Raw genomic sequence first — 26,189 nt, 5'->3', positions numbered from 1 at the left:
GCCTGGGAAGAACGATAAGGTCATAGGTCTTATCTTTCGTGTGTGTGTGTGTGTGTGTGTGTGTGTGTGTGTGTAGATGTCATGTAGACTGGCCGCTCTCTGCCCTCTCCCAGCCTCAGCAAACAAGAAATCTTAGTGGCTATGGCCCAGAGAGGTGGACTTCAGAGAGAGTAGCGCTGAGCTAGATGTATGAAAATGGCCAGACTTCATCTCTGCTGGGGCTTTGTTTCATGTCACAGGCCCTCAGAAGTTGGAACCACACGTGCCCTCTCCACTGATTCCTTCTTACTGCTCAGGACCCAGCTGTGCTGCTGTGTCAGCCTGAAGGCATTATGGGGCAGAGAAGTCCATTGGCATATGGCAAATGAATAAGGCTTTGCTCTGACCAACATCGTCATTTGCAGTGGAGAACAGGAACAGGTGGTGGGCTAGAGAGGAAAATAATACTTGGCTCTGTTGACAAGTGCCAGGGGAACTAATCATTCTACACACCTTCCTCTTAGACCTTGGAGGTGAGGTCAGCCCAGAGGTTGGAAGTTGGTGCCACCTTGGAGAGCTCCAGCCCTGGCTGTTCCAGGGGAATTGAGGAGAGCTAGCAAGCAGGTGGGATACAGATGTCTTCCGAAGTGACCTCTTGTGGCTAATATAGGCACTGCACTCTACCCCGGCTGGAGTTTCTCCAGCCTTCGAGGAGGCCTGTGGTAGAGCTGGGAGGTGGGCAGCCATAAGTGATCAAGACCTCTCTGTTTGAAGACTGTGGAAGTAGAAGGTGCTGGTTGCTGCCATTATTTCCTTCGTGGATTTTATCTTCTGGCTTCTGAAGTGTCCATAACTCTGTTGCCTGCCTCTTTCTCTTACTCTGGGGAGCAGCCATGCAGAAGACACCTCTAAGCGTGGGTATGCATGCTGGGAGCCAGGGCTGGACTAACACTTTCATCTCAGGAGGTGCTGGGAGCCATAGGGAAGCCATAGGGAAGGGGTACCGGTGCTACAAGTGACCAAACATGGCAAACTTAAGCAGATTCTCTCCAGCCAACTTCTTTCTGGAGCCCATGGATAGGGCTTTTGCTAAAACAGGAGCCAAGTCCCTACCCTAAGTTGCATTGCCCCTCCTCTTGATAGTCTGGATGTTCCCTGAGGCCAGGACAGACTAGGGCCTCATGTTCAGGGGTTCAGTCTCTGAATCCGGTTCCAATTTTCTAAACATTGCTAGTTGGGAAAGAAGGGGAAGGAGAGAGGCATCAGGCTTCCTGGGCCTGGCCAACAATACAGTGGCACTGAGGAGCAGCTTGGGAGTATGCCAGACTGTAGTTCTGGACCTAGCAAAGAGGAAGAAAGGAAGCATTGGGGTAGATGAGCGGTTGGATTCCTGGGCTTCCAAACCCCTGTGGGCCACCTGCTGGGGCCTCTTATTTCACCTGCCATCTGTTGCACTGACCTTGTTGGAACAGTAGCCCCTGGAGTACTGCATGTAATTTGTTTGATAAAATCTGGGAGTGATCAGTTGGTGGGTCCAGCATGCCTTCTGGTCTTGATGTCCACATCTCATTTATTTCCCAACTCCCTTCCCTCCAAGAAAGTACCATCTACCTGGCCATTGCTTTTTTTTTTTTTTTCCAAAAAACACCATTTTAATAAGGAAACAACAGAAATAGAAGATTGTTCTCTGGAGCCCAGACCCCATATAATACATTACATGTTCAAAGTGGCCTGTAGCCAACTCCTGGGTCTTTCCCTGGGTCTCTGACCCCATGTTCCATGCCAAACTCCTGGGCCCTTGTACCTCTGCTCCTCTCCAGAATATGCCTGCCCACTCCCCTTATCCCAAAACACAGTGGCCAGGAGGGGAGACTGGCAAGTGGCTGGGGTTAGAGGAGGGACTAGTGGGAAAGAAGATGTTTGTAAAGCCAGACTGACATCAGGGGAAGATCTCCTTCTCCTCAGGGTGTAGGGCTGCCAGGGCAGCAGTGGGGTGGCCTGCTTTGGTGTGGAGCATGAGTGCCTAGGGAAGCCCAACCTGAGCTTCGGGTAGGGTCCCTAAGCCCCTTAGGATCCCTTAGAATTATTGCCTCCAGGAAGCAGAACTGTCCATTCCTGGGGCCTTAGAGAAGGACTAGAGATCTCCCCACCCGAGGGGCTGATGTCAGCATGCCAGGACTACCCAGAGGTCACTGTTGACAGCAGCTTTGGCCACTAGTGATGGCCCTGTGAGGAGCACCCTGGTGCAGTTTCCACCACCATCAAGTTAACCCCGCTGCAAGGTGCCACATGCCAAGCTGGATGGTGGTCACCTGGAGAGAGGTGCTCTTCCTCGGCTTGTGGATTCCAGGCTAGAGGTCCAGGGCATGAAGGAGAGTCAGGAGAATGCTGGTTCCTGATGCGTGTGCTCCAGCTGTGCTCTGCCCAGAGGCAGATGCCCCCTGACTTGAACCCAAGGAAGGGCCCTATGTGGGCAGTGGTACCAAGAAAATGGGCCCTGGAGGGCATTACAGGTGGGGAAGGGCACAGCTTCTTGAGGGATTGGTGGCGTCTCTTCCCAGATGGTATGTACAGGAGGTGTAGGGACAGCAGGAGGCTGGAAACTCTGCTGCTGGGCTGTGATGCTGGGCTGAGCTGGCTCCTCCAGGCTGCCCCAACTAGATGGAGACTTCATATTCTTTCGTCTCCTGCAAAGTAAAGAGACTGCTTGGAGTTGGAAACTTGTATAACGGTTGCCAGCCCATAATCCACCTTCCCCAGGAAAAGGGAAAGAGTGAGAGGGTTTGGAGGGACCCTCAGGGGTACCTGCCCAAGGGAGCATAGATGAGGTCCTGGGTAGGGTGCAAAGAATGGCATAGGTACTTACTCCAATTTCGTAAGTTGGATTGTCAAATGCCGACTCCACAGTAATGCGGTCATAGGGGCGGGGTCGTGTTTGGGGCAGCCGCAGGGGGCTTTTCCCCTGGAGCCTGTGGGACAGAAAATCCTGTGAGTCAGAAGTGCTGGGCAGGAGTGAGTCAGGTCTGTAGGGCAGGAAGGGAAACCGGACTCACCTAGAGAAGTAGAGGTACACACCTCCCACCAAGAGCGCCATCACTACCAATGGCAAGAAGATGGCAGCTGCAATGTGGGCGGCATCCAGGGTGCTGGAGGCAGCAGGTGTCTTGGCAACTGAAAACACAGAGGTCAGGATTGGGGCAGAAGTCCCTGTCACCCAGAGCCCATATCTGCCCTCACCTCTGCCCAGGAGAATCCAGCCACCAGCTCCCTCTAGCTAGCTAGGGGCAGGGAAAGAACTTTTGCTCTGCTGGTCCCAAACCTCTCTCTTTCTCCTCCCTCCCTGCTTGGGCAACCCATGGCCTGGGAGCTGTGAGAGCCAGGGCAGGGAGACTATTTCCCAGGCCCTCAGCAGGGGGCTCACCATCCAGGCTGCGGCCGCTGTAGAACCCATCCAGAGAGGCTGGAACAAGAGGGGGGCGCCAAGGGCAGAGGTGAGACCAATGGGCCAAACCACTAAGGCAGGGAAGAGGCTGATCATGGGAAGGATTTGTCCAAGGAGAGCCCACCCCAGCATTTGTCTTGGTGTCACCAGGTCAGAAGGATCTGGCAGAGGCTGGGGAGACCAAGGGTAACATGAAGGGGGTGGGGCCAGGGGAGTTCTGGTTCTCAGCATTTGGCCTCTTTGCCAGAGCAGCCCTGTGGAACAGGCAGGAGTTCTGAACACTCACCAGCGCTACAGATGGGTGGAGGGTCACTCCAATGTGAAGGATGCCCGGGCACACACTTGATGCTGGCCTGACCCTTCAGCACGTAGCCAGGGGCACAAGAGAAGTGGACAGTAGCCCCTGCTGGGTGTAGCCGCTTCTCAGGACTGTGGGCACCGTTCTCAGGGGCGCTGAGGCCATGGCATGGCTTGAGCTGTTCCACTGCAAAGCAGGCAGAGCCCAGTGAGGATGCCAGGCCCCTGGCCTCCAGAGGTGGCTTCTTTTATCTCCTATCGGAGGCTTCCCCTCCTACCCGTTTGACACTTACGGAGGCATTTAGGGGCCCGGTCGCTCCACTTGGGGCTGCTGGCTTGCCGGTCGTGGCAGGTGAGGACGGCACTACCCGTCAGCACAAAGCCCTGGTCGCAGATGTACTGCACGGTGGCCCCCACAGGAAATTTGGGGCTAGATATGAGGCGTCGGCTGTGCTCCACGTCCCCGGGGTCGTGGCAAGAAGTCACTATGGGTAGGGGGTGGTGGGGGAGAGCAGCCCAGGTAGAACTCCACAAAAGCCAGCCTGCCCTGGCTTTATTCCAGGTCGGCCAGTATCTTCATGACACGTGGCCCTGCCGCCTGTTCGTCTGTCCCTACCATTTCACTGGTGTATCCCTTATTTTTCCTCTTCCTGTCCACTAGAATCAACAGACACTAGCAGTCTCCCAGGAAGGAAATATTTGAAGTATTTGGTAGATAACCCTTTGAAAAGGTATTCATTCCCCCATTTCACAGGTGAGGAAACCGAGGCTATGAGAGGTGGAGGAAGCTCAAGGGTTCCAGCCGATACCAGCCGAAGTCTGGTTCAGAATGGAGGAGAGGGGCTTGTAGCTTCCATTGAGGAAGGGAACGCAGGGAACAGGTGCACTCACCTCTCTGGCAGGAGGGCAGGTCCTCACTCCAGGTTAGGTCCCACTGGCACATGAGGACACTGGATCCTACCACCTGGTAGCCGGGGTAGCACTGGTAAGTGACCACTGTGCCGTGTACCAGCTCAGGCTGAGACGGGCTCTTCCAGCCATTGGGGATCTCAGGCAGCTCCGGACAGGTGTCATTGCGGGGCACCTCTGGGGGCACAGGGGCAGCAAGGTGCGGGCCCTTAGCGGGCACTAAATTGTCTGTGCCCGCCTTCCTCACCGTGCGGCCACTCCAGCTCCTGCCAGTTTGTCCTGGGCCTAGCCTGGCCCGGGCAGCCTCAGCAATGCATTCCTTCCTGCCCAGGGGCCCCTCCTTGCCTGCCCTGACATCATTCTGTCTCTTCGGTTCCTGGGTTATCATGTAGGCAGGCTTTGGCTCTGCTTTCTAAAGGACATCTGCCAGTTCCTCAGTCCTGAGAGAGGGGCCGGGTAGGGTGGGAAATTGTCACTGCTGTTAAAGCTTGTCAGAAAGGCAGAAACCAACACTTTTCCTCAGTTTCCTTTTTTTGGTATGAAGGTCTTCCTGCTGCCTACCCAAATCTCTCTTGCTGCAACAGAAGGCCCCCTTTCACTGTGCGCTCGGGGAAGACTGAGAATAAGACTGGCTTCCTTCAGGTGACACCTGGGAAAGTTTCCAGCTTTCCCTTGTCAGATAAGAGCTCTCAGGCTCATTGCACTGGCCTCTCTGGCTTGCCACGATCTCTTCCCCCAGGCAGCAGGGCAGGGCAGGGGCAAGCTCACCAAAGAAGTGGATGACAAAGCCCTGCTGGTAGCCCAGCACCGAGGCCCCAGGGTCTGACTGGAACTGTATGGTGACGTCGGCCATGGAGGTAAAGAGCTTGAAGTGGCCACGGGGCCCTGAGTACTGGCCCAGGACCCGGGCTGTCAGGTCGTCCCCATCATAGAAGGTAAGCACGTCACCAGGGCCTATGCGCAACCTGTGGAGGAGGACCGTCAGGGAGGATGGGCCCGGGACCCCGGGCTGGGCTGGGCAAGAAATGGCCCCAGGGCTTAGGAGCTGGCTTGGCCTAGCCCAGTGAGCACTCACACTCGGACATCCAGCATGATGCGCTTGTCCTCTTCCACGTGCACGCCCCAAATGCAGTCCTGCCCACGGCTGTAAGGCTCCGGCCAGTTGGGGGAGAGCACCACACCAGCTGAGTCTGTGATCTCCCCACTGCACACAGCTGGAAGGCAGGGGAGGCCCCGGAGGTGCGTCCCCTCGGTGTCCCGCCTCCCACCCCCAGCGCTGTGTCCTGGGGCTGCCTCCTGCCCGCGGGAATACCTACCGCTGGGAGCCCCCACCTCCTCCTCCTCGAGGGGAAGCTTGAATCACACATGTCACAGGGGCCCTATGACCCCAGGTTCTGCAGCTGGCTCTCCCGTCCCCACCCTGCTCCCTTTTCCCGGCAGACCCATCCACAGGTACCTACTGACCTCGGCAGGCTGGCTCTGTCTCATTCCACTGGGGGTCATGGGGGTCGATGCACTCAATGATGATGGAGCCCTGCTCCAGGGTGTAGCCAGGGTCACAGCTGAACTCCACAGTGGTGCCCACGGGGTAGGAGGGGGCGCTGCTGCTGAAGTTGCCGTATTTGACAAAGGGCTCATAGCAGTGGCCCTGCTGGAAGGCTACAAACCAGGCCCAGCCCAGCTCAGTCGCAACCGGGGCAGACATGGGGCAGATGTTCTTCTGCCTCCCGCCCCAAGGCCTTTATGTTCTTGACCACAAATGCGTGTCTTAGGCTTGCAGCAGGGGCGGGATGCCCAGAGCACCCTACCCTGTCATGTTCGGGAGGCCGTCTTGATCGCCGTTGCATTCCCAGCACCTAGTTTTGTGCTTCATATACACAGGGCACTCAATAATGTTTCTTTTTTGGATTAATTAACGAAGGCATGCATGCATGAGTGGTTCTAGAATGTCTCTAGTTTTCCGTCTCTAAGGGTTGGGGCCTTTTTTGCTCCTCAGACTCGAGAGGATTCATTCTCTTGGACTGTGGAGGGCCCGGGTCCAGGCAAGGGTCTCCCACAAAAATGGGGTAGGGATCCCAAACTGGAGGGGAGGGATGGGGGGTGGGGCTAAGTGCTAGCTGAGCAAGGGCTAAGTTGGAAGGAGGGATGGTGGAATGGAGGTGGTGGGGGGAGGGTGTGAGAGAAGAGGCCCTGGGTTCAAGCCCTCCACCCCTGCGAGGCCCCAGCAGGCTCACCCTCATAGCGCAGGGCCATGCCTGCGGCTGCCCCGCTGCTGTCAGTACTGAGCTCCACGAAGAAGTGTCGGCCGGAGCTGAGCAGGCCTTCGATGGGCAGGTACTCCACCTCGTAGGAATCATACACTGGAGGGGCCTCCACATTGTCCCCATTACGGATGATGAGCCTGGGCCAGGAGAGGAGCGGCTGCACGGCTGGTCCCGTTGTCCCGGGTGGGGGTGTGGCCCACGCTTGGGTCCCCGTCCTGCCAGCGGGGCATTAGCAGGCCGCACACTCCTGTCCCACACTGGGCCAGGACCTCCCCTCACCTGTCGTCATCCTCCGCCAGGGAAACCTTCTCAAAGTGTAAGTGCAGCCGCTGGCCTTCGGGAGCCTCGAGCAGCCAGTGGCAGGTGAGATTGTTGCTGTAGTTGCCCGGGAAGCCCGGGGAGACGATGCGGCCGGTGGTGGCGTTGCGGGTCACTCCACCGCAGGCAGCTGCGAGACACGGCCAGGGCTGTGGGCTGGATCCCGGATCCCAGACCCACTGGATTCTGGACGGCCTGCCAAGCGTGCCTGCCCACCCCAGCTCTTGCGTCCTCTGCATGGGGCAGCAGGGGTATTTGCTTTCATGGTCCTGAAGGTCAGTCCTTGGCCCCTGTGACCCTGCAGCCCCAGGCAGCCCGGACTCCCTACCTCCTAACCTTTAACACCTCTGGGACATTTTCCTCCTAACCTTTCACACCTCTGGGATGATTCATGTGCAATCCCTTTGACTGTGGTAGATCTGCCATGGCCTAGCCAAGGGGTCCTGGGTGAGTCATTTCCTCTCTCTGCTGACTCCTCTCGGAGGCCTTCCCCAACTCCCCCCAGGCAGACTTTATTAAAGCCCCTTACCCAGGACTCCAGCCTTCTTGGTATATCTGCTGCTTCTACCTCATGCCACTTTTTCTAAAACCAGTTATTGTTTGGATATGTCCCTTAACTAGGACCCCCTGGGGCAAGGGCCACGTCTTTTCAGGGCAGGCACAGAGTTGGTATTCAGTGTTTGTTGAATAAAATGAGTGAATGAATATAAAAAAGAGGGCAGGACTAGAATCTGGGCTGACAGACATCTGGTGGACATGCAATCTGCCTCCTAATGTTGTGCCCTCAGCAGACATTGCTAGCCAGGACCTGGCCTCACATACTTTCTGAAATAGCATCACTACCCCCGTTGTTCCTGGGCTGACTCCTCTGGCCTGGGACTGTCCTCTTTCCAAGGGGAGGCTGAGTAGCTCTCCTGGCCCCATCACTGAGGACTTCTGGGTTACTTGGCCACGAGCTCCTGGCAGTTGAGTGGGGCCAGAGAAGGGGTTTCAAAGGCAAGCGGAGTGAGGCTGGTTCCAGGCAGCACTTTCCTCTCTTAGACACACAGCTCTGGCCCCTGCCTGCTCTCAGAGACCAGGCTGCCGTGGCGAAGACACAGCGCCTTTGTCTCCAGATGTTCAAGAGAGCAGAATCTTTTTTAATAAAGCTCCTGGGGGGGGGGGGCATCTGGGTGGCTCAGCTGGTTAAACGACCAGCGCTTGATTTTGGCTCCGGTCGTGATCTCCCAGTTTGTGGGTTTGAGCCCCTCATCGGGCACACGGAGCCTGCTTGGGATTCTCTGCCACCCCTTTCTCTTTGCCCCTCCCCTCCTCTCTCTCTCTCTCAAAATAAATAAATAAAACCTTAAAAAAAAAAAAAGCTGGAGAGAGGGCTGCGTTGATTTTCTGCTTCTCTGCAGAGAGGGCAGACGCACCTTTCTGTTTGGTCTCAGAACAGAACTGCCCTGCAAATCTGATCGTGCCCCACCCTTCACTTAAATTTGTCTGTGGCTCCCTGTGACCCCCAGGTAATGCAAACCCAAGGTGGCATTCAAACCTTTACCAGCCCAGCTCTTTCTTGACTCGGCTTCAGCCCCATCCCATATATCCCCTTCTTTAGGCACGCCTCAGCACTTCCTCACTCCACCATGCTGCTTTCTGCCTCCACACCTTTGCATGTGCTGTCTCAAGAATCCAACCCACTTCCCTGGGCTCACATTCTTGTAGTCCCTCCATGCTTTCTCCCTGGGAAGCTTTCTTTTCCTCCTTCCTCATTTTGGAGCAGCGCTCCCTCCCTTGGATCCTTCCCATGCCCTGAATTCACCCCGTCACAGCACTGTCTGCGCAGAACCTGCTGTGTGCCAGTTTTCCCACTTGCCAGAGAGCTCCTTGAGGGCAGAGACCACATCTGGCTTATTCGCCTCTGCTTGTGCCTAGCACCCAGGAAGAGCTTATAAAATGAGAGAAGGCTCAAGAGCCCAAGCGATTAAAAAAAGAGCAAGAAGAACATGAGAAAAGAAAAGAAAAGGGGCGTCTGGGTGGCTCAGTTGGTTGAGTGTCCGACTTCAGCTCAGGTCATGGTCTCGCAGTTTGTGAGTTCGATCCCCATATGTGACTCTGTGCTGACAGCTCGGAGCCTGGAGCCTGCTTCAGATTCTTGTCTCTCACTCTCTCTGCCCCTCCCCTGCTCATGCTCTGTCTCTCTCTTTCTCAAAAATAAATAAATTAAAAAAAAAAATAAAAAAAGGAAAAGACGACCAAGCTGACTTTCACACTGCAGACTGAACACTCCATCTTCCTTCTGCCAACAAGCCCCTCTCCAATGACAGCAACCTCAGACTTCCTGATCATCCAGGACTGGAACCTGGGAGGAAGTCTCCTTCCGCTCGCCCCTCTTCCCTCATCTGTGTCTCTGGAACCTCTTCCCTGCTCTCCATTACCAAAGTCACTAATTTCAGACCCTCTTGCCTGGCCGGCCTCCTGGCCTCCAGACACCATCTGGCTGGCTCTCCTGAGGAATAGTTCTGAGCTCCTCCCTGGCTATTTTCTGAGTCCCTAAACACTCCCTCAACTTGTTGCCTCTGTTGTCAAAGCCTGCGCTGTTCCCTCCATTGAAATGTTAAACCTTCAATGTCACTCGCCCCAGGAAGCCTCCTAAATACCCAACTAGGAATGATTGCTTCCTCCCTGCCCAGGTCTGTTTGCTGTTCTTCACTGGTGCTTTTTACTTCCTGCTCTGGAAATTGGTGATCCGTGCGCTTCCTTCTTCTCCCACTTCCTGGAATTGTGGGCTCTTTGAGGGCACGGTACCTGTTTAATTTAGCTCTGTACTGGTGGTGCCTCTATGTCAGAAGTGGTCAAGGAGGGTGGTTGGATAAATGCTACTGAGGTGTGTGGCCAATGTCTGGCTTTCTTATGGAGACCAAATGAAGGTTCCAGGCAGGAGCAGAGAGCGGGGATGATCTCCAATGCCCACCCCCCCCCCCCCCCCCCCCGCCCCGCAACTTACTTCCCTGTTGAGCACTGGGTTTCCTGGAGCCACTTACCAATGCAGACAGGCTCTTGGGCATCCCAGAAGGGCTGGGTGGCATTGAGACAAGTGAGGATTCTGGCACCCTTCAGCTGGTAGCCAGTGGCACAGCGGAAGCGGGCGCTGCCTCCCGGGTGGAGGCTGGTGACAGTTACAGCTCCATAAGCAGGACGCCGGGGAAAGTGGCAGTTCAGGAGATAGGCTGCAGAGAGAAAATGAGTGACTGTGTGTGTGTGTGTGTGTGTGTGTGAGTTGTGGGGCTGAGTCATAGCCAGGGCAAAAGGGGCCTGCCACAGCCTGCCTGGAGGCATCACTCGGGGCCAGAGGAAGCACCAGGAATTCCAGAAAAGACTCTGATCCCCTCCTCAGAAGGTGCCAGTGAAATGTCCAGCAGCCTAGGCTGGTTAGGGGAACAAGCACAGAGCTGGAAGTTAGAAGGCTTGGGTTCTGGTCCAAGCTTTCTGACACTTTTGGCAGATTAGCCTTTCTGTGTCCCACCTCATTTGTTAAATGAGATTCAAAATGCCAGCTACCTATGGGGTTATTAAGAGAATAAAGGGGATAGTATTTTATTCAGTTTGGTATCCCTGGAATGTAGCTGATAGCACATCTTTATGAAACAGTTATTGAAAGGGGCGCCTGAGTGGCTCAGTCGGTTGGGCGTCCAACTTTTGCTCAGGTCATGATCTCACTGTTTGTGAGTTCGAGCCTTGCATCAGGCTCTGGGCTGACTGACTTGGAGCCTGGAGCCTGCTTCTCTCTCTCTCTCTCTCTCTCTCTCTGCCCCTCCCCTGCTAGCACTCTGTTTCTCTCTCTCTTAAAAATAAACATTAAAAAAATTAAAAAAAAGAAGTGTTTATTGAATGACTTATAGATATGAAAGCACTTGAAATAATAAGTCTATCCTGATGTACTGATATTATTTTTCCTATAGGGGACGAATAGGAATTACAGCCAGAACGATTGAAGTCAGACAGTAAAAAGCTTTTCCAGTATTCATTGGCAAGGGCTGTGGACTTCTTTTAAAAACAGGATGGGGCGAGGGTGGGGAGGCAGGGAACGCCTTCTTGGAAGTTGGGGGAAGGACAAGTTGCCTTGGGAAACTTGGGAACTTTTGGAATTGTCATACCAAGTGTGACCGGACGGTGGCAGCAAATCCTATAAAACAACCTGGCAAGTCCTAACCTGGAGCCAAGCTGGGGTGATAGCTAAAAATGGAGGTCAGCGCTTGGGTCGGAGAGGTGGGAAAGAAGGCCAGATGGGTCAAGGAGACAGGCTGAATGAAGCCTTGGGCTACAGGCTTCATTCTTGGGGGTCGTGAGAGGGATGGGGATTGTCTAGACTGAGGATCTTGGGTGGAGGGGCCCACCCTTACTGGTGGCACTAGGTGGATGGGAAGAGAGGTCAAGGCAGGAACTCTGCTGGCCTCTGTGTGATTTGTGTGAATAGAAAAAGGGGGGTTGCCTCTGGGCAGAACAGAATCCAGAAATGAGTTTTGTGATTTTCACCTCTCCTGGTTGTAGTTACCGGGCTTGTGAAAAGAGAGAGGATGATTCACTTTCTTCCATGTCTCATGGCCAACGAGTGGTTACTTGTGATTGGCAAGGCAGGACAGGGCGGCACTTAGGGGGTGGTTCTGGGGTCAGACTGCCTGGGTTTGAATATAGGCTCCCCTACTTGCTGTGCCACCTTGGGCAAGTTGCCTAACTTCTCCATGCCTCAGTTTCCTTGTTTACCCACCCATTTAGAGTATTGCATCCAGTGTTACGTGAGAGGTTAACTGAGAGGACCTGTGTGCAATGCCTGGCACAGAACAAAAACCAAATGTACCAGCCTGCTGTTATTGTTTATAATCTTGATTGATACAAGCACCTCACATCTGCAGGCACCTTCCAGTTTCTAAAATGCCTTCATGTTCTTCTTGCTTGATGTCTACAACACGTTTGGGAGGCAGGAAGGCAAGCTATGGGTTAGTAACTCATTTTCAGGTAGGGAACACTAAGGTTCAGAGAGACTGAGGGACTTGCCCTCATCATGCAGCCAGTGAGTGGTAGGGTGGGCACATGAAGCTCCTCCCTCTAGAGCCTTCCGTGTCCCCTCTCCCACCTGCTTCCCCAGGGGAAGTAGAAACCTGGGCTCAGGAGTCAGAGAAACCTGTGAGCAACAGACAAGCCTGCCCTGGGTGGTTGGTTACTGTGGTGGCCGCTTACAATGATCTGGGGACAGACCTGGGGAGGGATGGGGAAAAGAGGGTGGGGCACCCTACCCAGAGTGCAGAAGAGAGGGGTGACACCCAGGGAGGTCTAGGCCACGAGTCAGATGTACTTAAATCTTTCCTGGGAGTTCCTATCACAACTCTGGGAAGGGAGGTCCCCCATTTCACAGATTAGGAAATTGGGCTGGGATGAGGTGAGAGCAGGAGGCGGGGGGCAGATGAGGAAGCCCCCAGACTCCAGAGAGGCCACTTCCCGGGAGGAGCTTCCTCCCGTTGCCATGACTACCGTTCCCAGGGAGCCTGGATGACTGCAATCTGTTGAGCTATTTTCTCCCTGGCGTCTGTTTCTGGGGCCAAGTCCAGTGCCAGGAATGCTCAGGAGGGAGGAGGGGCATGCCTGGCAGGGCCCTCTGCTTCCTCACCCTGCCTGAGGCTGTGGGAGGGGAGGTGGAACTTGGATTCTGCAGATGAAGCCCTTGTGGGGGCCCATGCTTGTGATCTCCAACATTATCTTGGACAGCTCCGGCAGTGATGTGGGTACTAGTCCCCTCGCCCCCTCTTCTGGCACCCTCTTTCTCCAGCCCAGGGAGACACGCGTGTGAGCACATGCTCCTCCTGTTCCCATCTCGGGATCAGGGCTAATTACAGCCTATAATTAGGGGAATTACACTCATTAAGGAAAGAGCTGATCATTGACAAAAACTGGGCCGAGGAGGGAGGGCTTCTGGGAGCCGAGCAGGAGGCAGGGCTGGGCCAGCTTTCCTAGCCCCTCCTTGGGGTCTGCACCCCTTGCCAGGCCTCCAGCTCCCTGCCTTTCAGCCACCTTTGTCTGGCCCAACAGAGAGAAGGTCCAGGGTTTTGTGCGAAGGAATTTGCGGCAAGAGAGAAGGTTACCGTGGCGTGAAATTATGCCCACTGCTAGGGAGGATTGATGAGCCATTAGGGAGGCTGGCCCTTGCCTCAGTTGGCCCCTTGCCTCTGCCAAGACCCTGGGCAGCCCATGCCCACCGCCAGGCTCCATGCTGCCACACCAGACTGCTCTCCCAGTTTGGGTGGAGAGGCTAGAGAGGGGCAAGTGCTTCTTAGGTGGTTCCAGCATCTGTGTCTCCAGCGCCTGTCCTCCTCCCTGGGCTGTGGACCCTGCGGAGCTGCAGAAGGGGGCCCCTATTGATAATGCAGGGCAATGCCATAATTGTTCACACCAATTATTTCCCCATTAGCACTCCCAGTCTGAACCGGTTACCCTGTTACAGCAGTACAAGGGGTCAAGAAGACTTTGCCTGGGGAAAGGGGGCCAGGAGAGATGCTGATGGAAGAGGGGCAGAGGCAAGCCTCTTTTCCTCCCTTTCCCATCCTGCCAGCTCTTTAATATTTGTTTCGGTTCCTTCATGGAGCATACTAAGTTCATGGAACATCCTAAGTGCTAGGCACTTCACATGAACCCTTTTGTATAATCCTCATCATGACTTTATGGAGTAGGTATATTGGTCACATTGTACAGCGGAGGAAAAGAAGGTCACAGTGGTCAAATGACCTGTCCAAGGTCAACCAATGGGAAGGAGATTTAGACACAGATCTTCCCATCTCCTGAGTCTGTGATTTTCCCATTATATCTTGCCACTCCCTTATTTCCAGAGGTGTTCTGAGCTGACTGGGGTCTGAGACAGGTCTAGGGTGAATGAGGCAGTTCAGGAAGCCCAGGTTGGTAGCAAAGGACCTCCCGTTGGTCATTATCAAGCCCCTTTGACCTTGACCCCCTTGAATTTGGGGGAGATGGCTTTTATTGTTATTGCTTAAGTGTCTGCCTCCCCTAGAGATTCTGAATTCCTTGAGGGCAAGGACTTGGAGAGTTCATCTTGATATTGTCAGTGTCCAGCACAGGCCTGGCAAAGAGCAGATGCCTAGGAAAAGTTTACTGAATGAACGAACGAATGAATGAATAGATGGCAAGGGGCACCCCTGAGGCTACCTGGTTCTGTGTCGGGCCCCTTCACCACCAGTTCTTTTACAGGGTAGTAGGTGGAGGAAGGAAGGTTCTGGAGGTGTCTGATGTGTCTCTGTACAACTAAACAATCACCTTTAGTTGTACAGAGCTTCACTGGGCATCTGTGCCTGTCCCCCGTCTCCCCTCCACCCCCTATACACACTATAGTAGCGCCAGAGATCCCGAGGAGGGCACCCACTCTGGGCTGGTTCCTCCCTCCGCTGCCCAGGCCTACCTTGGTAGTGGAAATGGAAGGTGCCAGGCCCAGCAGGTGGTGGGAGGCTCTGGAACCTCAGTGCTGCTTGGTGGGTGGGGCTACGGATGACCTGGCCCCTCAGCAAGAAAGACTGGTTGGCCAGGGGCAGTGGGTCGGGCCCCCCCAGGCCCTCCACAGTCACCACCTCCCCCTCTCGGAGGCTGATGTTCTGGACCTGTGGTGGGATAGACACAGCAAAGCAGAGCAGTCAGGCTTCTTCCTGCTGACTGAGCCCTGCTGCCCACAGGCTCCCAGAGGCCCCAGGCACGGCCAATCTTCACGGCCGCTTGGCTCCTTGAGCCCTCAGGCCCCGAACTAGGCTCTCGAGTGCAGGAGAAGCTCATTTCACTTCCCGGTAACCCCGTGAGCCGGGATCTGAAGTTCATACCCAAGGTCACATAAATATTATTAGCAGAATTGGAATTTGTAAGCATGTCTTTCTGTCTCCAAAGCTTTTCTTTTTCTTTTCCTTTCCTTTCTTTTTTTTTTATATAATTTTTTTAATGTTTATTTATTTGTGTGTGAGAGAGAGTGTGAGCGGCGGAGGGGCAGAGAGAGAGGGAGACACAGAATCCGAAGCAGGCTCCAGGCTCTGAGCCGTCAGCACAGAGCCCGACGCGGGGCTCGAACTCACGAACTGTGAGATCATGACCTGAGCCGAAGTCAGATGCTTAACCGACTGAGCCACCCAGGCACCCCTCTTTTCTTTTTTTTAATTTGAGAGAGAGAGAACATGTGTGAATGGGGGAGAGGGGCAGAGAGAGAGAGAGAGAGAGAGAGACAAAGAGAGAGAATCCCAAGCAAGTTCCATGCTCAGTGCAGAGTCTGATGCGGGGCTCCATCCCACGATCCTGGGATCATGACCTGAGTCGAAATCAAGAGTCAGAAGCTTAACAGACTGTGCCACCCAGGCGCCCCATCTCCAAAGGTTTTCAATGACACCAGGACACCTGCTGCTTCCTATCCCTTCACTTCTCTGGGCTCAGTTTTCTCTTCTGTAAAGTGGGGTGGAGTAGGTATGTTGAACTAGATAGGTGTCCAAGGGCCCGGCCAGCCATGTGAGGTCTTAAGCATCAGATCCATGTGCCCAGCTTCCCCTGGACACCCCCTGCTGGACCCCACATCCAGCCTGCCCCACACTGAGCCACCCCACACCCAGCCAGCAGCTTCCCTCACCGTCCATGTCCATGCCCAAGTTAGAAACTGGCATCTGGCCTCCTCCCTTATACTCTGCATCCGATCAGTCATTCAATCCTGTCTGTTGGACCCCAATTTTCTTATTACTCTTCATCCCCCTGCCACTTCCCAGCTCCTCACAACTATTACTCACTGGGATCACTGCGGCCGCCTCTCTGCCTGCAGGGCTTCACCCACTCCTCCCTCTGCATCAATACTTCCTGAACTGCAGCCAGCTAACAGCTCCAACCCGTGGCCAGTCGTAGCGCTTCCTTGCTGAAATCCTCTGGTGGCGCTCCGTGGAGCCCGCAAAACCCCCACTATCTAGTCCTGATGCCTTGCCGTGGCCCTCGGGGCCCTGCCCAACTTGGCCCCTGCGGTCTGTGCAGCCAGGCCTTACGCTGTGCGCCTGCACTTCTCAGTCATCAGTGTCTCTTCTCTGGGCCTCTCTCTCTTTTTTAAAAATGTTTATTTATTTTGTTAGAGGGGGTCGGGGAGGGGCGGAGAGAGGGGAGAGAAGGGATCCCGAGCAGGCTCTGTGCTATCCGTGGAGCCCGACGCGGGGCTCGAACTCACGAATTGCGAGGTCGAGAGTCGGACGCCCAACTGACTGAGTCGCCCAGGTGCTCCTCTGGGCCTCTTTTTCCAGTCTTCCCTCTGATTGTCCCAGGCCTCTCTGCCACCACCCCAATCCTCAGGCCCTCAATCCCTGGATCATCCTTCTGGGCTCCATGCCTTCAGTCAAACAAGGATTGGACAGCAATAGACTGCCCAGAGGGGAAGTGGCAGTGTGGCCTGGTACAAGGAGCCCAGAGATCTGTTCCTTCCCATATGTCCCAGTTGGCCCTTTCTCTCTATCCCTTGGCTCTGATCACCTCCTGCACATTTTTTTCTCACCTGGAGAATGGCCTTGCCCCCTCCCATCCCCAGCTCATCTCTGGGTCCTGGCTGGCTCAGATCAGATTATGTCTCTCTCCTACCCTGTTCGCGACCTCAGACTGCCCAGAGGACAAGGTCCAAACCTCCCAGCTCACAGTTGGCCCCAGTGGCTTTGCCAGCCTCGCTTACCGGCACTGCGAGCAGAGGCTACACCTCCCCCCCGCCCCTCTGGACATTTGTATACGCAGGACCCTGCGCAGGGAATGCCCTCTCTTCTTGCCCTGCTGCTGAAGCTGGTCATTCTTTCAGATCTCAGGACCACCACCCTCTGCCTCCCAAGCCAGGCCAGTCCATTCCTTTGCCTCAGGGCCTCCCCACCTCTCTGTACCTCTCCATTAGAGCCCAGGGTGGCGTTCGGGGTCACAATGCCCTCTTCAACGGCCAGTTGCAATAAATCTGTGTGGAGAGAGTGACTGTGTGGACAAGGGGAGGTACATTCCTCGCCAGATCCCTGTGAGCTGAGAAGCACAGAGGATGATGGATGCCAAGCCCAGCCGGATCCAAGGAGACAGTCACGCTCTGGGCCCCTCAGACTGTGGGTGCCGAGGACAGATGTGCCCCGGGGACTCCTCTGTCTGGGAGAAAAGACCTAGTGGGTCTTTGGGGCCAAAAAGAAGGCTCAAGGCGGGGTGCTGGGCCGGCAGTGTTGCCTCTCCGCGGGGCGCTCTCTTACAGGGCACGTTCGTTCGGGTGGAGGCTGCCTGACCATCTGCCGGGGACATTCCTCAGGGAATTGCTGCTGCAGGCAGAGGCTGGATGAGGTCCCTTCAAACTTGGAGATTCTGTGATTCTAGAGTTGGGCAAACAAGACTCACACACGTGGAATCTGTAATTATCGAGAGACGCCAGGCAGCATATAATTCCGACTTAAGTGGCGCTGAATGCATGCAGCAGGAATCCTCTAGGGGGGAATGGAGGGATTGCAGGCTCAGGGAGAGCGTGGAGCAGGCGGGTCTGAGAGGTCCTGGGGAGGAGGAGGAAGGGAGGACATCGCTGCAGGGAAATGAACGTAGCCTTTTTCCTAGTTCCCGTAAACGTCCCTTGACCTACAGCTTCCAGCTCCTGACCCCGCTGTTTTGCCACCAGCGGAGGCAGCCCCACAATAACAATGACCGTTTATGGAGCACCTACAATGTGTCCAGCCTTGTTCTGTTTATAGATAGGATTTCGTTCTCACCACACTTCCATAAGGTAGGTGGTCAGATCCCCCGTAAGTAAACGTAGGCTCAGAGAGGCTAAGGAACTCAGCAAAAGGTCACAAAAAGCGTTAAGTAGCAGAATCTTGCTTTGCTGGAGGCAAAGGCAATTCCTTCCCTCCCCACCTCATGGCGGTGTTACCTTCAGAAAGCCATCCAGACATCCAGGTGTCCATACATCTGTATTCCCAGACCCCAGGCCCACCGGGTTTAGCGTGGGGTGGGTCTTGGCCAGATCTGGCTTTTTCCAAGATGTTGAGATTTATGTTCTCAATAGCCATCCTTCGACCCCACCCCCGAAGCCCGGGGTAAAACTGGGAAAACTGGGAACTGAGGGCCCTGGCCCCCTCTGATCAAGAGAAGGCATAGCCCCCTCCAGCCAGCCTGGCTTTCAGCCCAGCTTGGCAGTGAGGGTTGCCATGAGATCACAGAAGGGAGTGGGCCTGGGTTGCCCAGGGCTCACATCCAGAGGGCACCCTGTTCTCCGCGAGAGGCTGTCTGTGCAGCCCTGGTCCCTTGGGTTCCCAGCACCCACTTGCAGGCCTGCTGCAGTGGCTGCAATGTAATTTGTCACTTGTTTGAAGGCCAGGCCTGACAGGGGCCAGACAGGGCTGAGTGTTGGACAAGGAGGGTGATGAAGTCTTGATGCAATTTGCAGGCATCTGAAGAGCTTGGGAGACAGATTGAAATGTCAGCTCTGCTCACAAGGGCTGTCTTCCCACACCCCTAGCCGGTGACAAGAGTGGGAGCTGGGGGCCAAGCAGGGGGGAAATAGAGCTGAGGGAGGCGAGGACAGTTCCCCCAGGACCCTGTCTAGCACTGCCCGGCTTCCAGCAGACCATGGGGTCAGTTCAAGGGAGGAAATACAGCCTCTTTGAGGAGGCGGACTCTCTCCTGAATGGGAGGTAGGGAGGATTTAGGTTGTGCTCTGCCAACCCCAGACCATCAGCCTTGACTGGCCTGTCTGTCCCCATGGAAGCCGCCAGTCGGGTCTCCAGAACATGCCCTGATGGTATGATTCATAGATGGGATGGTGCCACCATCCCCCAAGTAAAACCCTGCACAGGCGGGTGGGCTCAAGGATGATTCTGGTGTGTGAGCCCCACCCCTGGCACCTGAGCCCTCAGCCCCCAGAAGTTGGCCACAGGCCCTGCTCCACTAAACCCTCCTGGTCACCAACACCCATGCATATACTCTGACATAGACCCAAGTTGATGCACACAGCCTCCTCGAACACTTGGCCTGGCACACGGGTGCCCTCACACCCACGTGCTCCCCCACACCTTCGTGCTCCCCACGCCCACGTGCTCCCCCACTCCGTCGTGCTCCCCACACCCACGTGCTCCCCTACACCCATGTGCTCCCCCACACTCTCGTGCTCCACCCATCCCTGTGCCTCTCCACTCCAAACAATATTATGATAATCACAATTTTTCCCATGAGACCCTTTACCGTTTTCAAAGCTTTTGCACATCCATTATCCTCTCAGATCTCACAAAATCTCAACAAGGGAGGCAGAGCAGATTGCGTTTACCTCCACTCTATAGATAAGGGAATCTTGTAATCAGAGATGTTGAGACTTCCTCTTTGGGTCACCCAGTAAATCCAAAGCAAAGCCAGGACTCCAGGCCAGGACCTCCGATTCCTGGTCCAGTGCTTTGTCTTCATGCACAGCGCCCCAGGCCCTGCTCCCAAACTGGAGGAATTCGAGGTGGGTGTCTTGCAGGAGCAGGCAGGGCTGAGTTGAGAAAAGGGATTGGGTAGAGCCCCCCATCAACAGTCCCCAGCTGAAATCCCTTTTTAGATTCACCACACCTGCCCAATCACCTGGGCCGGGGGAAGAACAGGTGCTCTTAAGTCCTGGAATCAAACCCTGGCTCCATCACTGACCACTTGAAAGGGCCTTGGGCAGGTCACGTGACCTTTGTGAACCCCAGTTTCGTGTGTGAAATGGGATGGCTGTACCAACCTGATAGGGCTGTAAGGATTAAGTTAGATCCTACCTGTAAGGGGCTTAGCACAGAACAAGCACAGCTTAGTCCTCTTCCCCTTTCCTGGGGAGATCTGGGCCCTACCCTGGTAAGACCATGGCTCTTGCCATGGTGACAGCTGTCACCAAAAGACCCTTAGCCTCAGGTCTGCCAGGCTCTGCCTAGGAGGCACTGGACCTGGGAGCCGCCCTCTCTCTGGCTCAGGTTCTACAGCTGTGAGGAAGCAGGAAGCAGGGTCAAGAGCTTGAGGGGCTACTGTCCAGTCTGGCTTATGAGGGAAATTCCTGAATCCAAAAAAAGGAGACCTGCTCAGAAGGACTGGCTGGGAGGGCCCTTCTGCATCATTTGGTTCATCTCCTTTTACAGAGAGGGAAACCAGTCCAGAAAAGGCCAGGGGCTCTGCTCAGGTACCAAGAGATGGGCTGCAGAGGCAGGACTGGAGCCCCAGTCCCACATGACAGCCTCTGTGCTCTTGTCGGAACTGATGCCTGTTCACAAGCTCTTATGAGCTTGAGTCTGCCTTGGGGATGGGGAGAATGGCCTAAACCCGTGGGGCCAGACCTGCCTGTGCCCCTGAAACTCCCCTCAGATTAGCCTTCCAGGAGCCAGAAAAGAGGAGGTTGCCCAGAAACCTCCTGGGCCGAAGGTTGACTGGCTACCCTACTGGTGTCCACATCAGGCCTGGTCCCAGTGTTCCGGCTATCATACTGGCAGCTGACCTGGCACGGGAGAGCTGTGTTCCAGTGCAGCCACCTGGGGCACGAGGGTAGGGACTATGAGCAGCTGTGCCCAGGCTCCAGATGGTACAGAGAACAGCCAAGCCAAGATGGAGGCTGGCAGTGGGAAGGCTCTTGGAATGCCAAGTGCAATGAGAGGCACACACCAGGCCCAGAAAGGCCTGGAGCCCTCGGGGGAGACCGGCTGCCCGGAGAAGGGATGGGACCCCCATGGGCCATCCTGAAGGGGCTTCTCTGGGTCTCACCAGAAAGAGCCTAGCCCAGTGCCTGACCCCAGCTGACACAGGACAACCTCCTCTGATTACGGAGGGCCTGGCCTGTCTCCTTCCTGTGGGCGGCTCAGACGTCCAGCCTCACCCATAGCTGCAGGACCCCGAAGGGAGGGAGGCAGGGTGATGAGGGGCTGTGGTCCAAGACATGAAGAGCTGGGGCGTTAGGGATTCTGGAACCCGTGAGGCTGTTCCTCATGCAAAGGGTCTTGTCTGGGGCCCCGGACTTTAGCCAGGGTTGTGGTCACATGGCAGGGGCTCAGCATGGTGTCAGGGATGTGACTTGTGGGTCCTTAACATGCTCTTCTCCTCTCACGGTTTCTCTCATCCCTCCTGCCTGAATTCCATCCCTTCTACCTACCCTGAGCCATCCCTGTGAATTCATGGAGGGGCAGGCAGGGACTTACCCACAACGGAGAGAAGCCACAAGCCTTTCCCCAGTCTCAAGGAGCCACAGGCACCCTCTAGGCCTTCCGGCTGCCTCACCCATTTCATCCCCTACTGCCCTGGGCAGAAGAGCCCTGATTTCAGGCCTAGCGCCTGGCAGGAGTGCAACCCAGAAGCCCCTAAGTTCACCTTCTGTTCCTGTGCAATAAAGTCACCTGTCCCAAACTGCCTGGCAACCTTCAAACGGCCAGTCTGACATACCCGCTGCTTCTCAGCCCAGGCTTGTTTGCTGACCTCTCATCTGTCAGGCCCCAGAGCAGGTCTCATTGCCTCCAGAAATCCTTCTCCGGCCCTCCAGGCCGATGAAGCGTGCCCCATCCTGGCATTCCCACAGTCCCCTGCGCTTCCCACTCCATCCCGACGGCACCGAGCTTTCTGTTTAGGACTTCTGTCTCCCCCAGGAACTGTGTCTAACACCAGCACAGGGTCTGGCACACGGTAATTGCTCAGTTTACATTTGGAGAACGGATTCATTCACCAAACCACATTAGTTACTGATTAACTGAGTGACTTGGGCAATTCCCTGTCCTTGCTAGCCTCAGTGTTTCCCACTCTCCATGGGTACTGGTCTGCAGTATCCGTAATTCTTCAGGTTCCAAAGCCACCTGCGTGGTGTGGCAAGGAGGCCCAGACAGGGGTAGAGGTTGCCAGAACTGGCCCTGGAAGGAGACGGACCTTAACTCTCGCTTCAGCCCTGGCTGATTCTGCCCCTTCCTTCCTGGCCCTTCCTGCCGTGGCCTCAGACTCTAAGTCAGACTACTGGGGCCAACAGGGTCCCCAAGGACTCTGCCCCATGGTGGTGAGGTAGAGGTGGTGAGGCAGCCAGTACCTGCCTGCCACATTTCCACACAGTGATCCAGGGCTGTGGCAGGGCTTCATCTCAAGGTTGCCTGGTAACAGCTTTTGCATTCTGATGAAAAAAAAAAAAATGTGGCAGCACCAGACAACAGACACAGGGCTTATATGGCGGCGGGGGGGTGGGCGTCTAGGGTGGGGCTTGTGCCCGGGCCGTGGCGTGGCCGGGGGCAGGCAAAGCCGGCGTCTTGCTCCTGGTGGAGAGTACCAGGACTGGGCCTAGCCTGGCCCAGCGGGCTTCAGTGGGGACGGTAGGCTCGGGGGGCAAGCGCAGCCAGCTCGGGCCTGCAGGAGGGCACCCAGCCTGGCATCTGCCCCTTCCCATCCCCTTTCCCACACCTGCAGCTGGCGCCTTCCACCCGGTGAGCCACAGCCGGTGCCACCTCTCATTAGGTGATGATTTTACATTAATTACCTTAATTAAGCGGCACTGAGTGCTAATGGCTCAGGGGGGTGGTGGTGGCTTCTCCTAATTACCCTCCCAGTCAGCCCAGAGCGAGGGGCACACGGCTTGGCAGAGCAGGAGCAAACAGTTACAGAAAGGAGGGGAGGGACCCACCAGTGGTGGGAGAGGGGCCCCTCCCCCCGCCACTCCGGCCCTGGCTCGGAGACCTGGACCTGACATCTCCAGGACAGGTGTAGCCGGCCCAGATCCAGAGGCTTTGGGATGTGTGGGGAGCAGGCCAGGAGCTGGGAGCAAGCAGCACCGCCCTGTTTCCTGGACTCCTCTGCCCCCTTCTCTGTGCTCCTCAGTCACCTGCCTGGTTCCCTCACCTAGACTGAATGCCTCTCTCCACCTCCATTCTGTCTCCAGACTCAGGCCAATGTCACCACATTCCTTCCTTCCTCCATCCATCTGTCCAGTCAGTCAGTCCATGGAGACCCCATGGCGGGCCCTATACTCCAAGGTACCCCTCAAGGAGCTCACGGTCTAGTTGGGGAGCTGGCTAGCTATAAACAGGCCCACAGGACAAGGCGTTGGGAGAGAATTCACAGAGAAAGTGACACCAAGGGTGAGTCCTGGGAGGGGACAGTAGGATGACTCTTCTGGGCAGAGGGACGAGCACATCCAGTCGGGGCTTGTGAGGAAAGCGGGCTTGGCCCACCCAGTTAGCTGCATGTTGCTTAGTGCAAAGGGGCAGTGGACAATGAGGGAGGAAGTGGCTAGACATGGGTCAGAGGGACTGGCCATGATTCAGAGGCCCCTGGGGAGGTGTGGTGGGGGAGGATTGATTTCATATGGGAAACACTACTGCAGCAGAGGGCGCTGGCTGGCTCAGTTGGAAAAGCATGTGACTCTTGATCTCAGGGTCGTGAGTTCAAGCCCCACATTGGGCATAAGAGCTTACTAAAATTAAAATAAAATAAAATAAAATAAAATAAAACAAAATAAAATAATAAAACAAAATAAAGATGACTACAGGGGCGCCTAAGTGGCTCAATTTGTTAAGCGTCCAACACTTGCTTTCAACTCAGGTCATGATCTCATGGTCTGTGAGATCAAGCCCCTCATCGGGCTCTGTGGAGACAGCATGGAGCCTGTTTGGGATTCTCTCTCTCCCTCTCTCTTTAACCCCACCACGCATGTACAGGTGCCCTCTCTCTCTCTCTCTCTCTCTCAAAATAAATAAACATTAAAATAAATGACTACAGTGGAGGTGGAGGACAGTGGGGGCAATCATGAGTGGGGTGACCAGTGAGGCAGCCACTGCATCATCTGGGGGAAGGATGATGGAGGCTGGACCATGTGGTGGTTGTGGGGATGGAGGGGAGAAGCAGGCAGATCTGAGTTTTGGGGAATGTTATGATAGAATGTGCACAGGGGTAGACAGGACCCAGAGATGAGGGAGAAAGAAGGGCCAGGCTGACCTGCAGCCTGGTTCCAGGTGCCATCCACCTTGCACAGTGGTGGCCCTGTTCCATGTTTCTGATGGGTTAGGGTCCATCTCTAAGGTCAGGAGTGGTGTGGTATGCAGGTTTGGGGGAGCAAGAGGGAAGAGTTGGGTTTGAGGTGCATGGGGGTGGAAGAGCCTATGGGATATCCTTGAGGACCTTCGGGCTCAGGTTTGAGGATTAAAAGAGTCTTCATCCAAGGGAGGGATGAGATGGCCCAGAAAGGGCAGGTGGCAGGAGGCTGGGACTGTGGGTCTGACTCGCCCACCAGCTGACGGTGCACCACGTCTGTCTCCCTCACCTCTGCACCCGAGTCAGCACAGGACCTGGCCAGAGGAGCTGCTCAGGGAGTATTTGCTGAAGGCATGAGTGAGTGAATGAGAGAGTCATTGACTCTGCATGGCTCTCTCGAGCCCAACCACACAGCCCTGAGTTCTTGCTACTCAGTCACATAAATTCAGAGACTCACCCAATCCCCTGCCCCTCCAAGGGTAGAGCCCCTCCTCAAGCTCTTCTGAGCTCCTGGGGAAGAGCATGGGCTCGCCTGCCCCTCCTGCAGCCCCTTTCAACCTAAGGCATTACTGGTCGGGCACAGTAGCTCTTTAGTCCCTGGTGCATAGGGCAGAAACTGGCCAAGTTTTGGGTCCAGCCCTGGCTCTAGGCCCCCCTCCAACTGATGCCCCTGAGCATCCCCACCTCCCCCGATAGCCAGCACCTTTCTGGAAAGATAATACACCAGCCCCAGATTTGTCTCCGCCAGATCCAGGCTGCTTACCTTGATTTCTACGCCGTAGCCAGGGTAGACGGAGATGTAGTAGAAACAGTCCAGGCCGACATCAATAGGTGAGCTGGGGGCCATGGGGGAGTCCAAAGAGCCCTCTGGGCCTGAGAAATTCCAGCTACAAGGGCCTGGGAGGCAGGAGGAAACAAAAGGCTAAGCCCAGCTCTGGTGAAGTTGGTTCAACCAAGGCTGATCAGTGTGTGTGTGTGTGTGTGTGTGTGTGTGTGTGGTGAAGCCCGCCTCTTGGGACGTCTATTCCCCTGTTGAAAGAAGGGACCACCTTTTCTTGAGCACCTACTATGTGCAATCTTAGCTCAGTTCTCACAAAGGCTCACTGAGGTCCGTCTTCTTACCACTATTTAACAGAGGAGGCTCAGAGAGGTTCAGCAAAATTCCTAGGGTCTGTTGTAGTTGCTTCCAATCAGGGTTTGAACCCAGGTCTATCTGGTTCCCATCCACATGCCTCCTACGTGCTGGCCCTTGGTGCCAAAGGGCAAGGCAGGATGGCACAGTGACAGAGACAGAGGAACGCGGGGGCCCCGCATTTCCCCGATCCCCATTTCTAGATCTGCAAGCCAGCGAGCAGCTGACCTGGTGGCTGGACGGTGGTGATGGTGGTGGTGATGATGGTGGCGGTGGTCTCCTCATCGTCCCCTGAAGCTGTAGAGGTGGCGATAGTTCCCTCCATCCCAAGTCCCGTGGTCTGGGGCCCAACCTCTGGAGCCCATGGCCTGCCCATGTCTCCAGGACCCTCCTGGGTTGGAGTCCATGCTCTGCTAGGGGGTGTAGTACTGGGCCTTTCCCCTGGGCCTGGGGTGGGCACTGGAGGCAGGGGAGCTGTGATACGAAGCACAGGAGCCTCTGACTCCAGGCTCCAGGGTCTTTCTCTGGACTGGGGCTGAGTGGGTGCCGCGGCCATGGCCGGAGTGGGGCTGGTGAAGACAGGGCGGCTGTCCTGGTTGGCCAGGCGGGGAAGGGGACTCGGGGTGAATGGTGTAGGTGGGTCCGGCTGGAAGGGCAGCACCGGCCTCAGCCCTGCCTCGCCCCCCTCTAGCCCTTCTTGTAGGAATTCCTCGAGCAGCGGGTGGTGGTTGAGCAGTTTCAGGGTAGGGGCTGTTGTGACGAAATGGACGCCTCGCTCCGGCTGCTCAGGTGTGGGGGCCACTGTCAGTTCCCCATCCGTCTCCTCGATGCCTGGGGCCTGCCCTTCCCCCGTGGTTGGGGTCTCTGA

General features: G+C 55.6%; 1 protein-coding gene across 1 annotated transcript; it reads right to left on the bottom strand.

Moving 5' to 3' along the window:
- Nucleotides 1-1,814: 1,814 nt before the first annotated feature.
- SEZ6 (seizure related 6 homolog) lies at nucleotides 1,815-26,189 on the bottom strand. Its single transcript, XM_042916458.1, has 16 exons — nucleotides 25,550-26,189; nucleotides 24,953-25,086; nucleotides 14,654-14,849; nucleotides 10,236-10,421; nucleotides 7,171-7,339; nucleotides 6,862-7,028; nucleotides 6,092-6,286; nucleotides 5,703-5,841; nucleotides 5,396-5,592; nucleotides 4,610-4,804; nucleotides 4,012-4,203; nucleotides 3,708-3,905; nucleotides 3,401-3,439; nucleotides 3,033-3,150; nucleotides 2,846-2,948; nucleotides 1,815-2,682 (listed from the first exon to the last, which is right to left on the bottom strand). The coding sequence occupies exons 1-16, from the start codon at nucleotides 25,875-25,877 to the stop codon at nucleotides 2,650-2,652; spliced, it is 2,589 nt and encodes an 862-aa protein (XP_042772392.1). The 5' UTR covers nucleotides 25,878-26,189; the 3' UTR covers nucleotides 1,815-2,649.

This window comes from Panthera leo, chromosome E1 (genome assembly GCF_018350215.1).
Source record: "Panthera leo isolate Ple1 chromosome E1, P.leo_Ple1_pat1.1, whole genome shotgun sequence".
Lineage (NCBI taxonomy): Eukaryota > Metazoa > Chordata > Mammalia > Carnivora > Felidae > Panthera > Panthera leo.
This window is presented reverse-complemented; position numbering and strand designations above follow the sequence as displayed.